General features: G+C 35.8%; 1 protein-coding gene across 1 annotated transcript in view; it reads right to left on the minus strand.

The window, feature by feature from the left end:
- DCC (DCC netrin 1 receptor) overlaps window positions 1–16750 on the minus strand; it is a 704420-nt gene that overhangs the window by 173703 nt on the left and 513967 nt on the right. Inside the window, exon 14 of the mRNA XM_008693128.2 lies at window positions 8419–8529. Within this exon, the coding sequence (XP_008691350.1) occupies window positions 8419–8529 (111 nt within the window). The remainder of the gene's footprint in view (window positions 1–8418; window positions 8530–16750) is intronic.

Below are 16750 nucleotides of genomic sequence, written 5' to 3' on the forward strand. Positions count from 1 at the left end.
TTTAAAAATTTTTTTTTGAAAAGCAATTCTTGGGTAGATATGCAATTTGCCATGGTGTTTGTCTCCCATCAAATCAACAATTTGGGGCCTTCACTTATTTCTTTAGGTATCTATTAGGTAAGACTCTCATCATGGAACATATCTCGGATTGATAAAATGAAGCTTTCCTTAAATGTTCAGACTCTGAAATTCCAGATTTTTGAGCCTCTCATTTCTATAGAATATTATTTTTCCCTTTCCTTGACCTACTTTTCTATTTCAACCTTAGTACTTACTGTTTTCATACCTTTTGGCCTCAAAACCTTTGGCTAATATGAAACTAAAATAAAACACAAACTGACTGGTTTATATTATTTTATGCAAACTTTATATTGATACAAGCATACTGTTGGCCCTTGAACAATGTGGGTTTGTACTGCACAGTTCCACTTACACACAGATTTTTTTTCCCATAAATACAGTACTGTCAATGTATTTTCCTTATAATTTTCTTGAAAACATTTTCTTTCCTCTAGCTTACTTTATTGTAAGAATACAGTATATAATAAAAAAACATACAAAATATGTGTTCACCATTTATGTTATCGGTAAGCCTTACAGTCAACAGGGGGCTGTTAGTAGTTAAGTTTTGGAGAAACAAAAGTTATATGTGAATTTTCACCTGTGTGGGGAACAGTGTCCCTAACCCTGCCATTGTTCAAGGGTTCACTGTACTTTGTCAATTACTCAAATGACACGAAAATGTTTTTCTCTGGCAACTGTACTAGTTTCCTATTTCTGCTATACTTAGTGGTTTAAATTATCACAAGTTTAGGGACTCACAACAACACAAATTCTTTATGTCACATTTCTGGATGTTAGAACTCCAATATCATTCTTGGGGAGCAAATATACCGATGTCAGCAGGCGCATGTTCCTTCTTGAGGCTCTAGGAATGATGTGGTTTCTTGCCTTCTCCAACTTCTAGAGATTGCCCACCTTCCTTGGCTCCTGGCCTCACAACACCCCAACTTCTGCTTCTGTTGTCACACATAGCTCTGTCACTCTTCCTGCCTCCCTGTTAGAAGAGCCCTTGCGAATACCTTGGGCCCACCTGGATAATCCCCTATCTCACAATCCTTAATTTAATAACATCTGCAAAATCTCCTTTGCCATGTAAAGTAACATAGATTCCAGGGATTAGGATATGGACATTTTGGGGACGGAAGCCATACTTCAGCCTATGGTAACTCAGATGTATGTTTCACTGGCCTTCCTTCCATCTTTCCTTCCATCCTCCTCTCCTTCCTTTTTCTATTCTTCAATTTCTTCCAATTAGCCAAAAACTTGTTTTTCTCATTTTTCGTTCTTCTGCCCATTCTTAGATTTTGCACTTTTCATACCCTAGTTTTTGAAGGAGGACAATTTTATAGGTAGTATTTTTTCGTTCAGGGTGGTCTCATTGATGTGGGAAACAAAGGCAAAAGAAAAATTAAATTGCCTTACTACTTACAGTCACTGGCAAGTCCTTGAAACAGGCAGAGTGACCTTCCTCTAGGAACTCAGCTGCCTCAACATTACTATGCTAAGGGCAAAAGGCATCTCAGTCCCACCCCAGGATCCTATAAATCTATGTCAACAAATAAAAATTCCTTTGGAAACTTCCTTTATCTTTACTCCCCCCCCCCAAGATATATGTTGGCAATCACCCCCAAGCATATGACCCAGCGATATACATCTGAAGGGTCTCGTGACTGAGTTTTTACTAAACTGTAATCAATGACCTTTTCCTAACAATAGCTGGCCCCCTCAAGGTCTTGGTAACCTTGTTTCCAAAACACCTTGGAGGCTTGCGCTATCCCTGACCCCCTCCCGACTTGAAAGTATATAGTGGGCCACTCCCAGGACCCCAGTGCAGTTCTTTCTGCCCACGGCTCCTGTCTCCATGCTGTAATAAAACCACCTTTTTGCATGGAAGACGTCTAAAGAATTCTTTCTTGGCTGTGGACTCCGAACCCCAAGATCTTACCTACATCATCATCATTTTAGATTTTATTATTATTCTGAAAGTAAGCTTTCACATATTCCTTCTCAGAGCCATGTTCTTGGCGAATATCAAATATCATGCAGGTTCCAAAACACAGGAATTACTTCGTGGTTGACTTCTCATGTGAAGTGAATTTGCAGTAATCCCATTATACTCTTAATCAGGCTAATAGGACTAATTATCTCTTTCCTGAGGGCAGGAAATTAGAGTCTCCTCCTAGGGTCACAGTTTTTGCTATATCACCTAGCTGCATTTTCACCAGTCCCTCTGTGTTGCTAATTTTGGCCAAGCTCCTCCATTTTAGGGTAGAAGTTTCATTTTAAATTACTTCATTATTGATGGCACTTCACAATTTCTACCTGTTCACTTCAATATTAGGGGGAAAAAGGCAGCACAAACTGATATCCCCAAGCTCAACTTCCTGGAGGATACCTTGGTGATCTTCATCACAAATTCTCTCATATCCTTATGCAAGAGATTCACATAAGAAACTTTGGGGAATTCTAATGATCTTGTTTTTTTAAGTTGAAATTCTGAGGCACAAAATAAATATCTTAAAACTTTCCAGCTGTTGGTAACAACAGCAAACATGCTTTCAGAGAGCCCTGAACAAACAGTGAGGTTTGGGTCTGTAATTATTTTAACAAAACATCCTAATTAAAAGGGCAATCCATAAGGAATTGGAGTATTTCTCCAAGTTACTGTTGATCTTCACGCCCTTAAGCCAAACAGAGAAGGCAAGAGGAACCACAAAAGTCACAGAAGGAGAGGGGATTGCTTTTAACTATTTGCACTTCCCACTGCTTCTCCTTAGTGACTTGCAGGGCTCATTACCAACTAATGAGTAGATCACTCCCTTGGAGTTCAGCAGGAGACTCAAAAGCAAGAGAGAAAAGTTGTGCAACATAATGCACCTAGGGAGGGCAAACATTGCAGTTCCCTCCCAAGAGAGGTTTCTTCCACTACTGCAAAGAATGCTTCCTATTCCAGTTGGTTTTCAAAATGGCTGCTTCCCCCTTAGCTATAATTTAAGGCAAATCAGAACAATTCTATACGGAAATTTCTGACTTTAGGACTCAAAACTTAGTACATTAACTATGAAAGCTTTAGGAGAAGTCACTTATATCTTATGATTTAAACATCTACATGAATAAATTAAATGACATGAATATTCAAAGAAACTCCCCTTAACTTAAATATAAATATTTATATTTATTATATATATTATATTATATGTATATATTATATTATATGTATATATAATATATATTACATGTATATATTATATGTATATATATTATATGTATATATAATATATATTATATGTATATATATATTCTGATGGAAATAGAACAAGCCATCAGGCTGTGTATTCTTTGGAGCTACTCACAATCACTTCGGAGATTGTCCGTTGTCCAAACATTGATTCCTATCAAGGGTGACACTTTTTAATATTTGTGTTTTTTTGTTTATTTTCGTTTTTTAAGATTTTATTTATTTATCAGAGAGAGAGAGCACAATCAGGGGGAGCGGCAGGCAGAGGGAGAGGCAGNNNCAGGCTCCCTGCTGAGCAAGGAGCCTGATGCTGGGCTCCATCCCAGGACCTGGGGATCATGACCTGAGCCGAAGTCAGACGCTTAACCGACTGAGCCACCCAGGCATCCCAAGGGTAACGCTTTTTAATATTTCGATGATGCATTCAAAGTAAGAGAAATAGGAGGAAGGAAGCGAAATTGAAATAAGTTTAGAGGAGTAACTCAGTGAAAAGAGGTTATGGGTCAATAAATTAAAAAGGCTTAGGACCAAATATGTATGATCTTATTAATTTCTTACAGCTGATAAAATGCTTTGTTTTACAAAGTTAGTAAAATGTATCTGTCCCACACGCATATACTTATATACCCTAAAATGGCTGTTTCCATCATCTTTTAAGAGTGAACAATTTCAGGTCGCATGGGTGGTGCAGTCAGTTAAGTATCCAACGCTTGGTTTTGGCTCAGGTCGTGATCTCAGGCCCCTGAGATCAAGTCCCGGGATGGGCTCTGTGTTCAGTGAAGAGTTTGCTTGAGACTCTCCCTCCCTCTCCTTCTTCCCTTCCCATTTGTGCTCTCTCTCACTCTCTTTCTCTCTCGAATAAATTAATCTTAAAAAAAAAAGAGTGAACAATTTCAAGTCATAATCCATAACAGTATTATGTACAAGAAGCATCAACTCCACTAGTTTTTGTCTATTAATTTTTTATCTTTTTAGATTGCTAATGTGTACATTATGAACAAGGACAAGAGCTGCCTCAACAATTACAATCCAAATAAGGAACTGAAAGAAAGAGAAAAGAGGCATTATTTGAAATGTGTTGAAATGTGTTAAGATAATCGACTGGCAAATGAGGAACACTTGGATGAGTGAGGACACATTTTAAACTAACCGTGGCAGAAATAATTTTCCTAAAGGCATTCTTTTTGAAGAATATCTACTATGCTGTGCCATGCACACTTCCTTGTAACCTCAGTCAACCTCCTTTTCCTGAAGTTTTTCGTTGAAGTACTATTCGTTTTCATGAAGTCTTTTCAATCAGTGCAGCCATTATCTATCTCTCAAGAGAACTGTTCCTATCTCATGTTTGTACTCCCCATGACTGGGCACACGATGGGTTCTTAATTATATTTCATAGTAACTACGTCAATACTCAAGAAAGGAAAAAGTAAACAAGAATGGTGCACGTAGAAGAGGGACATTGTAAAGCCAAGAGTACAGAAGCCTTCGAACAAATCCAATTAAGCGGCATTTATTAAGACTTTGTTTATGAACACAGCATAGAGATTCTTGATTAAAATAGATGTATGGATGGGATTATATTAAGATTGCATGGATATGAAAAGCATACAGTTAAATAGAAAGTTTGTGCCGTCCCAGGGGCTGTGATTTTACATTTTGGTTTCACTAGACTGTGAGTCATTTGGAGTGAGGAGAAAGAGCTCATAAGTCAAGTGGAGAGCCCCATTCATCCTGGATATTTTATAGGACCTTCGGCACCTCTGCTCCATTTATTTTCACTCCTTCCAGTAAGAGATATAGTCCCTTAGGTTTGGGTAAATGATATTACCTCATTTCTTAGAATCTTCTGCCTTGAATCACTGTCTTTTATTGTCACTGGGTCAGTTCTAGAGGATTCGAGGAGGTCTTCCTCCAATATTCTGTATTAGCCAGTGGACTGACAAAACCTGGTCCTGAGTTTCAGATCTGCGATTACCAGCTTAGTGACTTGATTAAGTTAGTTAAATTTTCTTAGCTTAACTTACTTTCCTTTAAAAGTAAGTCTAATAATATATACCTCATAAAGGTAAGTGAAAGGATAAAGGACAAGTATATAAACTTTAAAAGTTATTTCTTAAATATATAGAAAAATAAGGTATTTGTGTAGCTTATCCTAACTGTCTTTATTCTTTAAATAAGACAGAGCACATCCTCGTGACTTTAGACCCTGGCCACCCTGACCCCGCTGGTACTTCCACCACCAATTGGGCTACAGCTTCAGGACGTCTGTTCTTGTTATTCTTCCTGGAGGGCTCTTGCCGGACCTATTCATGTGGCTGTCTTCCTCAATGTGTTGAGGTCTGTGTTGATATTTTACCTAATCAGAGAGATCTTCTCAACACCCTACATTAAACAGAACACCCTAATCTTTCTATTCCATGATGCTTTATTTTTCTTCACAGCATTTATCACTATCCATCTCTATCTCAATAAAATTTATATCCCTAGAGTAGGAACCTTATTTATTGCTTTACCCCTGGTACCTAAAATAATGCCTGATATATGTAGTATATGGATCTTCATAAAAGAAATATATGTTGAGTAAATAAATACATGAATGTTTCCTAATGTATTAGTGAAGGATATAAGCTTTATGAAGTGTGACTTTGTGTAGCTCTATCTACAACTTTTCGATTTATAATGCCTAAGACAAGTCAAACAACATCTTCTAAGCCCCCAGTTACTTTTCCATAAAATCTGACATTATTTCTACAGTTGTCCTGAGATGGCCCATGGTTGTCTAATCTGAGACAATTGTTTATGCTTCAACCAGGGTAATCTCTACAAAATGCAAATATAATTAAGTCACTATTTTAAAACAATCCTTTAATGACTTGCTTAGTATAAAGCACATTATTGCTTTAATGACATTCTTAGGACAAAGTTCAAAACCCTTAATTTGGTCTTGCCAGATTTAGAACCCACTATCTCTCAAACCTCAACACACTTCATCTTTGTGCTTCAGTCCTGATGGTCTTTTTTTTTTCTTCAGGTCTTGAATAATGTCATGGTCTGTCTTGACTGCAGACCTGCATTCACCTTGCCCTCCACATTTCCTTCCTCAGTCTGGAATTTATGCTTTTCCACAGCAAACTCCTGTTCATCCTTCCAGTCTCGATTTAAAGGTAAACCTTCTATATGTCTGTTTGCCTATCAATCTATCTATTCATTCTATGTTGATAGATTGGATACTACCAATATTCAACCAGTTTTGACCTAGGAAATGGCAATTTCCTATGACTTCACCTGGAATGTCTGTTTTTCTTTGCATGTTCTAAGCTCCACAAGGAGAGGAACATGTCTTTTATCTACTATTATACTCTCAGAGCTAAGCACAGTGCCCAAGACTTAGTAAGTTTCCTATGAATATTCTTTAATGTGCCGGTAGGAATTACCATTATTGTGGAAATGGCATTTGTTGCTTGTTTCCCTGCCACATTATTTTGTGAAACAGAATCTATGACTATATGAAAATCACAAGTGATGGTGAATTACTTAGAGAAGGGAAAGATCAAGAAGGAGAAAAATGAGAAGGAAGAGTTCAAAGAAGAAGGGAGGACAAACCAGAGAAGGGACACTGCAAGAACTGAGACAAGAATAAAAATGAGGGAAGGAGGACACCTGGGTGGCTCAGTTGGTTAAGTGTCTGCCTTCAGCTCGGGTCATGATCCCAGAGTCTCAGGTTCGAGTCCCACATCAGGCTCCCCGCTCAGCAGGGAGTCTGCTTCTCCCTCTGCCTTTCTTTCTTTCTTTCTTTCTTTCTTTCTTTCTTTCTTTCTTTCTTTCTTTCTTTCTTTCTTTTTCTTTCTTTTCTTTTCTTTTCTTTTCTTTCTTTGACAGAGATAGAGATAGCCAGCGAGAGAGGGAACACAAGCAGGAGGAGTGGGAGAGGAAGAAGTAGGCTCATAGTGGAGGAGCCTGATGTGGGGCTTGATCCCACAACGCCGGGATCACGCCCTGAGCCGAAGGCAGACGCTTAACCGCTGTGCCACCCAGGCGCCCCAGTGACCCCCTCTGCCCTTCTTGTACTCTCTCTCATTCTCTCTCTCAAATAAATGGATAAAATCTTTAAAAAAATAAATAAAAATGAGGGAAGGGGAGAGAGTAAAAGGGAGAGGAAAAGGTAGGGACATAGCATTTTTACTTTGCAGTAACTTGGATGCTTTCAGGTCTATCAGGGAAGGAATAAGAGGATTTCATTGTCAGTGATTTTGACAGTCATCTGGTGCCTCACATCTTCAATACATGCATGTTTATTCTTTTAGTCACTTTTCCTAGGTCCCAGTTTTAATCGCTTAGCTTGAAGTTTACTGATCATAATGAACTTTTTCAAGTACCTCTTGTTTTCATGAATTTCTACTTATTTCATTTATAACTCTAATTCTATATGGTATATTTCTGCTTTATTACTTTTTTCCTGTCGCTTCTATTACCCATTTCTCTTGAATTTTATTTTCTTATTAGTCATGATATTTTTATTTCAAAAACCTTCTCATCAGCTAATTTTGAAGGTTTTGCTTATATTTAAATTAGTGATAGTGACTTTTATGCAAATCTCCATATCTCATACACACATGTCTCAAGACAACTATCAATTAAGTAAATAAGGCAGATTGTTCCTTATGTAAAAAAAAGATGAAGTGTCAAATATTAATGACCATATCACAAGCAAGCAAAAAATATATATTGCTGTTTTGCTGAAGCATCAAAAAAGAGCAAGAGAAGCTAGTGAAGTAATTATATTTCATGATTATTATCAGAAATTGTAGCAGTTCCTGTGAAGAAAATTTAAAGGTTGGTTATTCAATAAAATAAATTTTAAAAAGATTATTTTAAATTATCTTGAAAAAAATAACTTATGAAGCCTATAATTAATGCATAATTTTATGTGGTATTGTTGAAGAACCTACTGAGGATTTTGTATTTTGTTTTGCTTTGTTTTGTTTTGGATGGAAGGATATAGGACGAATAAATACCCCCAGTGCTGGAATTCATCAGCTTCTATTAAGGGACTCTTTGAAGCTGAAGTAACAAAGAAGATAGAAATCAGAACGATAGAGATTGGAGATAGGTCTTACCATCTAGATCATTCTCGGGAGTCTCTGCTGTGTACCAGTTGGAAGGCGGTCCAGTGCCATTAACCGTCATGGCCGACACTTGAAAACTGTACTGACTTCCTTTCTCCAGTCCTATGAGAGAATTTTCCATAAAGGGGGAAAAAAGTTATTAACAAGTATTTCTAGCTGGGTTTCAGAAGTTTTGGTAAAATTTTAACAGCAGTAGACACACTTTACATGGCTTGTGATTGTTGTAATTATTATTATTTTGGCTAAAAGGGCAGGAGTATTATGGCAAGAAATCAAATTATTTTTCATATATTCTCATTTATTTTTTTCTAGTTTATAAAATTGTATCCCTGAAAATAGCTTCTGGGCAGATGCAGAATATAAAATATGAATGATGAAGAAATAATCAAAAATAGCAAGGATCATTTTTTCTCACAGCCTGCCTGTGAATCAAGAGGCCTGCCTATAAATCAAGAGCAGTCATTCTAAAAATTTATGTCTCCATCATTTATTCAAGGTCAGTGATTATGTTTTCTTTGGGCCAAGAAAGAAGACTCCAAGCCACTGCACTTAAGCAGAAAATACTAGATCTTTTGTGTTTCAAAACCATCACAAAATATACTTTGTTTTGCATCACTTTCCATAATAGAAGCACGAAGAAAGTCTATCTCCACAATAACTTGGACGTAAAATACTGGACACAGTGATGACATCAGGGCTTAGTTTAGAGAGCACAGAGAACACAGGTTGATGAGAAATGGCCTATGTATCACTAGTGTGATATATGTAAATTTTTATCTAATTAATATTCTTTTTAACTAAATCACAAAGTGGCTCATTACCATGACAAATTATTGTAAAGCAAATGACACTTGTTAAAAAACCCATGTGACTTTTTTTTTGAGACATTGAGGACTGGGCTTAAACCAACTAGTCCTTAAACCTCAAGGAATTAAAAAACCCTAATAAAGTTCAAAATGTAATCTCTCTTTATTTTTTCTGTTAATCTAAAGTGGCATAAATATTTGTTAACAAAAAAATTCGTAAAGAAAATGAAGTATTGGAGGGGCGCCTGGGTGGCTCAGTCGGTAAGGGTCTGCCTACGGCTCAGGGCGTGATCCTGGCGTTCTGGGATCAAGCCCCACATCAGGCTCCTCCTCTGGGAGCCTGCTTCTTCCTCTCCCACTCCCCCTGCTTGTGTTCCCTCTCTCGCTGGCTATTTCTGTCAAATAAATAAATAAAATCTTAAAAAAAAAAAGAAAATGAAGTATTGGAGAAATGATGCTTATCATGTACAAAGTTACATATTTATAGATTTTTTTTGCAGAGGGAGAGGAGTAAATCTTGGTTCTAAGGGGAATTTTAACTTACTATTACTTGGAGATGTTAAGTAATGGTTAGAATGGACTTGTTAATGTCCAGGGCAGTTACTGTTAATAAATTATATTATTAGAGAAGAAAATTTGATAAACTCACCCACACAAAAGTATCTATGACATAAAATGCTATCTTCTCAAGAGGCTTCTAATTTTTTAAGATTGCCTCGAAGCTCCATGAAGAAATGGACTGAGAAAGGTTAGTACTGGTATTGTTTTTGTTATTGCTGGTGTTTAATTTGTATAACCACAGATCCTACTACACTGCCTGACACATGGAAGGCACACACAAAGCAGCTGTTGAAAGATCCACTACGGTGTTGCTTAACACGCATGAAAACATGAGGTTAAAATACAATAGCCAACGTTATCAGGTAGGCTGGTGCTCACTTTGGTTTGTCTCTGAGTTCACATGACACTGATCTGAATTTGCTAACATTCTGCACCCTTTCATAGGCACCATGGTTGATGACTGAGGCAGAGAGATTAAAGAGCTCTTCCAGAAAATTAAAAATAGTAGGGAGAGAATTCTGGGAAGAAATGCTTACCTAATCATTATAACTCATGACTTTCATAGTGGTCTTATCTGACATGGTTTAGACCATCAAGAATATTCTTTTGTATTAATTAGAAATTTAACTTTATTTTTCTTTGAAATGGATTGACAGTTGTGTTAATACCATCTCCAACAATGATTAGGAATATCATCTGTGTTGGTCAGTTTTATGTGTCAACTTGGCCAGACTAAAGTCCCCACTTTTCCATCAAATACTAATCTAGGTGTTGCTGTGAAGGTTATTTTATAGATGTGTCTGAAGTCCATATTCAGTTGACTCTAAGTAAGGGATATGATCCTAGATTATATGGAGGGGGGCAGATTCAACCTGGTGAAAGGTCTTAAGAGCAGAAGTAAGGCTTCTCTGAAGAAGAAATTTCACATGTAGACAGCAACTTCAGCTCCAGAGTTTCCACCTACCTTTCCTAATGGCCTGCCCTATAGATTTGGAATCACCTAGCCAGCCATCACAATTAATTAAGCCAATTTCTTGTAATAAATGTCTTAGTACACATCACCACAGGTTCTGTTTCTCTTGTTGAACCCTGACTGACATATCAACTTATCACATGCAATATTTGACATATAAATGGAAATCTTTTTGAATGCCCAATATTCTGTTCCATTCATTTGACTTTAAGTCAAGTAACTTTTTGTGTGCAGAATCTATTAATTTTTAGTAGGAATGTATTAAAACATCCCACTAGAAAGCAGAAATGAGTACTAAAAATATCTCACTGGAAAGGAGAAAGATTTCTCCTAATTTTGCCAAATTTTTATTTGTATATATTGTGTTGAGTATTTGCCAGTATCACTAATTCGGTTTTGAATAAAACAAAACCTACTAACAGTTTGGAGTGAAATTATGAGGCCATTTAGAGACCACCCATCAAGTATTTCTCCAATGGAGTCTTGCCTGACCAGCCTAACCTACTGATCAGAGTATCCCTTCCAACCAGGAAAGAGAAGCTATTGATACCATCCTCTCTGACATCTATAATGAAGGTTTAACATTCTGTATACAATAGTGCTTAGGTCACTCTGAAAATCCTGACAAATTTCCTTGAACTATTATGTTTTAGCTTAAAATTTTTTATTTGCATTTTATTCTAGAATATACCTGTGTAATCTCTCTCACAAGAAACACCTAGGAATTCTAGATTAAGAATTTAAAAAAATTAAATATATACATATAATCCCAATATCAAAAGAGATCTTAGTCAATGTTTATTCAGATGACCTATCTAGTGTTATTTAGATGTATATCTAACAAAGTGATCTTGTAAATAAAGCATGAATACCTTTGGAAAGAGAAATTCACCAAGGGAGGGCACTTCCTCAACGGTTTTCCTTGTTAGAGAAGTTCTTCCTTAGATTGCACTGAATCTGCTTTACTATAGTATTGTCTACAGATAAACCCTAGTTTTATATAGTAGGGATAAAAGAAAACTAAATTCCTCTCTTAAAATACCTTTACCCAAGTCTTCTGAATCTACATTCTGTCTTCTGAAACCTGTACCAACAGAGTGAAACCTATGACACCCTTCTATGCTTAGAGAAGTGTGCAGTGGTAAGTAGAACCAGACATTTTGGCTTTTCGGAGAGGCATTCCAGATATTACCTCCAGAATTCTAGACCACAATGTTCCTGCTTTTTTGTTGTGAGGGGTGCTTGCCTGGGCAAGTTTTAGATGTACTGAAAGCTCTTTTAATCTCAACTTCCCATATAAAGTAATTAAGTAATAATTGTTTTTCCATCTTATAATGTTCTTTTGAGAATCAAATGACAAATTGCTTTTAAAATAGTTTATATAATTAAACATTTAATAGATATAAAGATAACATATGCAAATTATTTTCTGACTTAATTTTCACATACTCTATGATTCTGCCACAGAATACATTATTACTCCCAGTCTAGAGACAAGGATAATAAGGTTCAGAGATATTAAGCAAGGTTACTATGTGGAGCTTTAATCACAACCTGGACTGCTCTTGGGTGAAGACTCTTGGTTCTGTCCTATCTCCTGTTGGGACCCCAGAAACATTGTCTTCACAGACCTACCTGGCCAAGCCTGGGACCTTAGAGGGACATCAGTAGCAAACATAAAGCCCTGTGCAAATATGCAAGGAACTGTTGTCTAAAATACTACATCCGGAACTGAAAAATGAACAGGGAGGCAGGAAAGAATCCATGATTCTGTAATTTTGGCAATGGATCAACCTAAGAGTTCAATAAAACTTCAAATTCAGTGTAGAATTAAGTTTTTTTCTCACTTAGAAAAAATGTTGCCATTCGAAAGAGGGGGTATCTTCAAAAGTTATAGCAACAATCACCATGAACAAGCAATTTTTTGAGCCCCAAACCTTATAGCTGATATCTAAAAATCTTTCAAAACAGTATCTATCTATCATCTATCTATCTATCTATCTATCTATCTATCTATCTATCTATCTATCTATCTATCTATCTACCTATCATCTATCTATCTATCTATCTATCTATCATCATTTATCTATCTATCTATCTATCTATCCATCCATCCATCCACCCATTCACTGAAGGTGGGGTAAAGGGAAGCCTGTTTGGAATCAAACTCTTTTTTGTGCATGTATTTCTAAAAGTTGTTTTCTGGGATGTGTTCCCTGTGTTGGGTCAGTAGAAAATTTAAATAGCATTTTTTAAAGAAATAGGAAAGCTTTGATTTAATTTCTTCTAGAGTTATGCAGCTCCTTCATCTGCAAAACTAATATTCAATTTTTATTATCCAACAGATACCTTTTTCAATTGCGCATTTTCCCACTTTATTTATTCCACTTCGTGTATCCCTTTATACACAGAAAATCACACATTCATTGTCTGTGGTCAGAAACACATTACCTACAGTTTAAGAGCTAGGAGTATAGGTTTTTCAATTCAGGCAAAATTAGTTTTACTCCACTGCTCATGAGATATATGACCTTGAAAAGCTTGCTTACCCTCCTTCTTTGCCTAAGTTTTCTCATTAATAAAATGGGAATATATACATAAAAAATTGTTACGAAGACTAAATTTGAAAAAAAAACATAAAGTGCTTTTTTCCTATAGAGGTTTTTCAGCTTTGTTAAGGTATACTTAATACACCAAAATTGGACATATTTAATGTATTCGTTTTGATGAGTTTGGACACATGCATACATTCAGGAGACCATCACCACAAGCAAGGTAATAAACATATCCACCATTTCCAAAATATTTCTCGAGTCCTCTTTTTTTTTTTTTTTTTTTTTTGGTAATGGTAGAAACACTTAGCATGAGATCTACTTTCTTAACAATTTTTAATTGTTTTAATTAATACAATATTGTTGTATAGCAGATCTCTAGAATTTATTCCTGTTGTATAACTGTCACTTTATACCCATTGAACAACTTCCCATTTCACCCACCCCTTCTCCCCTGGCAACCACCATTCTATTCTCTGCTTTCATGAGTTTGACTATTCTAGATAGCTCATATCATATAAAAGAAATCATGCGGTATTTGTCCATCTGTGACTGCCTTATTTCACTTAGCATAACATCTTCCAGGTCCATCTATGTTGTTGCAAATGGCAGGCTTTCCTTATTTTTTTAAGATTGAATAATATTCCATTGTGTATCTATATATACCACATTTTCTTTATCTATTTGTCTGTCAGTGGACATTTGAATTGTTTGTCTTATCTTGGCTGCTGTGAATAGTGCTACAATGAACATGTGAGTGCAGATACCTGTTCTAGTTCCTGATTTTAATTCTTTTGGATATGTTCCCAGGTGCGGGATAGCTGGATCATATGGCAGTTCTATTTTTAATTTTTTGAAGAATCTCCATACTGTTTTCAACATAGTGGTTGTTGTCAAAGTTCATGTTGGTGTTATTGTTGTAAATGTTAAAATTGTTTTAATACCAATGATCTTTTACAGATTCATATGATAGCCAGAGTCATTCACAATACAGCGAGCTAAAGATGACAATATTGTGTAGTCCAATGAGGGCATAACTAGGAGTTGAAATGCTTACAGTCTAGTTGGTAGATCTTAGCAATGTCACTCTTCAGATCTCAGTTACCTCTTCTGCAAAACAAGGGCTGTGCATGAGATGAATGGTGTATTTCCCACTGTTTGTCAGGGACTATAGTTCAATCTCAACATGTATGTGGGATGGGCATGTGTGTGTATGCTTGTGCCTGTATGTATGGATGCTTGTGGATGTGTGTTTCGTAGCTGCTTCTAAGTATAATTTTATTCAAAAAAAGTATGGTGTAAGTAGCAATGCTTTTCTTAGCTGTTAAAAAATATATTGTTGAAGGCAGATTGTCTTCTGCCTGTTTCTATCCCCAATACTAAGTGCCTTCAATCTCTGTAATTCTGTTCTATTTCTAATTTTATAGGACTTATGGTAAGAGATGGTGCATTATTCAAAGAATATAATTTCCCTTTATTCCCCTAATGTTAACCTTGTTGTAAAATTCTATGCTATTGTTTCATTTTTCAGTCCATAAAATACCGATACATGCTTATCATTATGTTTATTCTATATTGCCATGAAACATAAGAAAACTCTTTAATTCAATTCAAACCAACCTTCTCTGAAGAGCACTCAAAAATTAAAAACAACACTTTGAAATTTAGTTGACATGGGATCCCACAATGAAACTGATAGCAGTGATTTAAAATCCTTGTTATAACTCTGAATTACGTTGTTATTGCAGATGCCTCATTATCCTAGTAAAAAACGCATACAACAAAAACACCTAGCAGAAAGAAGATTATAAAAAAAAATGCTTGAGTCTCTACACCTGAATATTTATATCATCCAAATAAAGCATTCTGGCATTTCCAATTTTCTAATAGACAAATCAATATATTCACATATCTTAAAGGTATTGGAAACATGGGGTCAAATCCTTACATTGTAAAGTACTGTAGATTCATACAGAAAATCAATTACTTCTGCGAACTAGAAATTGCATAAATTACTAAATATATCCTGGGGACAAGTTAAAACCACAGTCAGTCTACCAGTGTGTAGTACTTTCTGGCCGCTTGATACCTTGTAGCACTGAAGACATTCCCACAACATCTAGAAATGCAACAGGCATTACCGAAGTTGGGTCACACATCAGGGGAGAGTAAGGCAAAGGCTCTGCAAAACTTGCTTTTAATGTTTTAAGGATATGAGACTATTCCCTGAAGACTTTTATTTCTTCATTTCAAATTAAAAATGGAGTCTGTGTGACTTTGTTTTATAATAAATATCATGTAAACTTACAAACATAACTGCCCAGATTGTTTGTCTTCCCAAATTCACTTTATAATTATTGAAATGAAGAAGGATCAGTATGAATGAGGGATTCAAATTTGGAGTTCAGATTCGTACAAATCTATAAAAATGGGAATGGGCATTTGTGAGCTATTCTAATAACAAGCTAATTAATTCACCCTATTTCTTTGCTTTTGGCCAGAATGGTATTAAACCAGAGTGGTAATGGGTTACATCTCATGCTAATTAAAAGCTCAAATTGTCTGATATATTTTAGATGAATTAAAATATAGGACTGAATTACTTATTTTTGAATAAAGTTTATTAAAGAATATAATTAAAAATGATTGTCCTTGAGAGGAAAAATAAAGGGAGTCTGTAGCGAGCTGAATAGCGTCCACCTCAAAACTCTTGTATACCTGGAACTTCAGAATGTGACCTTACTTAGAAATAGAATCTTTATGAATACAAGCAGTTAAGAATCTTGAGATGAAACCATCCTGGATTTAAAGCGGGGTCTATCCAATGAGTGATGTCCTTATGCAGAGATAGGAGAGGCATATCTACAAGCCAAGGAATGACAAGGATTGCCAGCGACCACCAGAGGTTAGGAAAGAAACATGGATGAGTTCTCTCTTAGAACCTCCAGCAGGAACCAACTTGCTCACACCTTTATTTCAGACTTTTTTTTTTTTTAAATGATTTCACTTTCTGTAGAGTGAAGATCCTAAAAGTTTGTATGTTTAGGGCATCAAAATATCTGTTTGATAATACTGAGTTGAATGTATTAAATTCCATTTGCCACAAATATTGTAAATACTAAGCAGTTCATACCAGCAGTTTCTTCTGGCCATGTGGCTACTATTTTTCATTTATTTTCTGGATCACTCGCCATTTAGCTGTTCAGTGGGCATAGAATTGGCTTTACTGGTAGGAATTTTCAATTTTGGCAACCAAAAGTCATAATATAACATTAGAGTCTTGACATTTTGTTTTTCACTTTATATATACAATTTTAAAATACATATTTTATTGTTGTTACAAATAAGTAACAATCACTATCAATATTTTGGTATACATATATTACTCTAAATATTTTCCTACAAATTCATATTTTTTTATTTATAAATAT

This window comes from Ursus maritimus, unplaced genomic scaffold (assembly GCF_017311325.1).
Source record: "Ursus maritimus isolate PB19 unplaced genomic scaffold, ASM1731132v1 scaffold_18, whole genome shotgun sequence".
Taxonomy (NCBI): domain Eukaryota; kingdom Metazoa; phylum Chordata; class Mammalia; order Carnivora; family Ursidae; genus Ursus; species Ursus maritimus.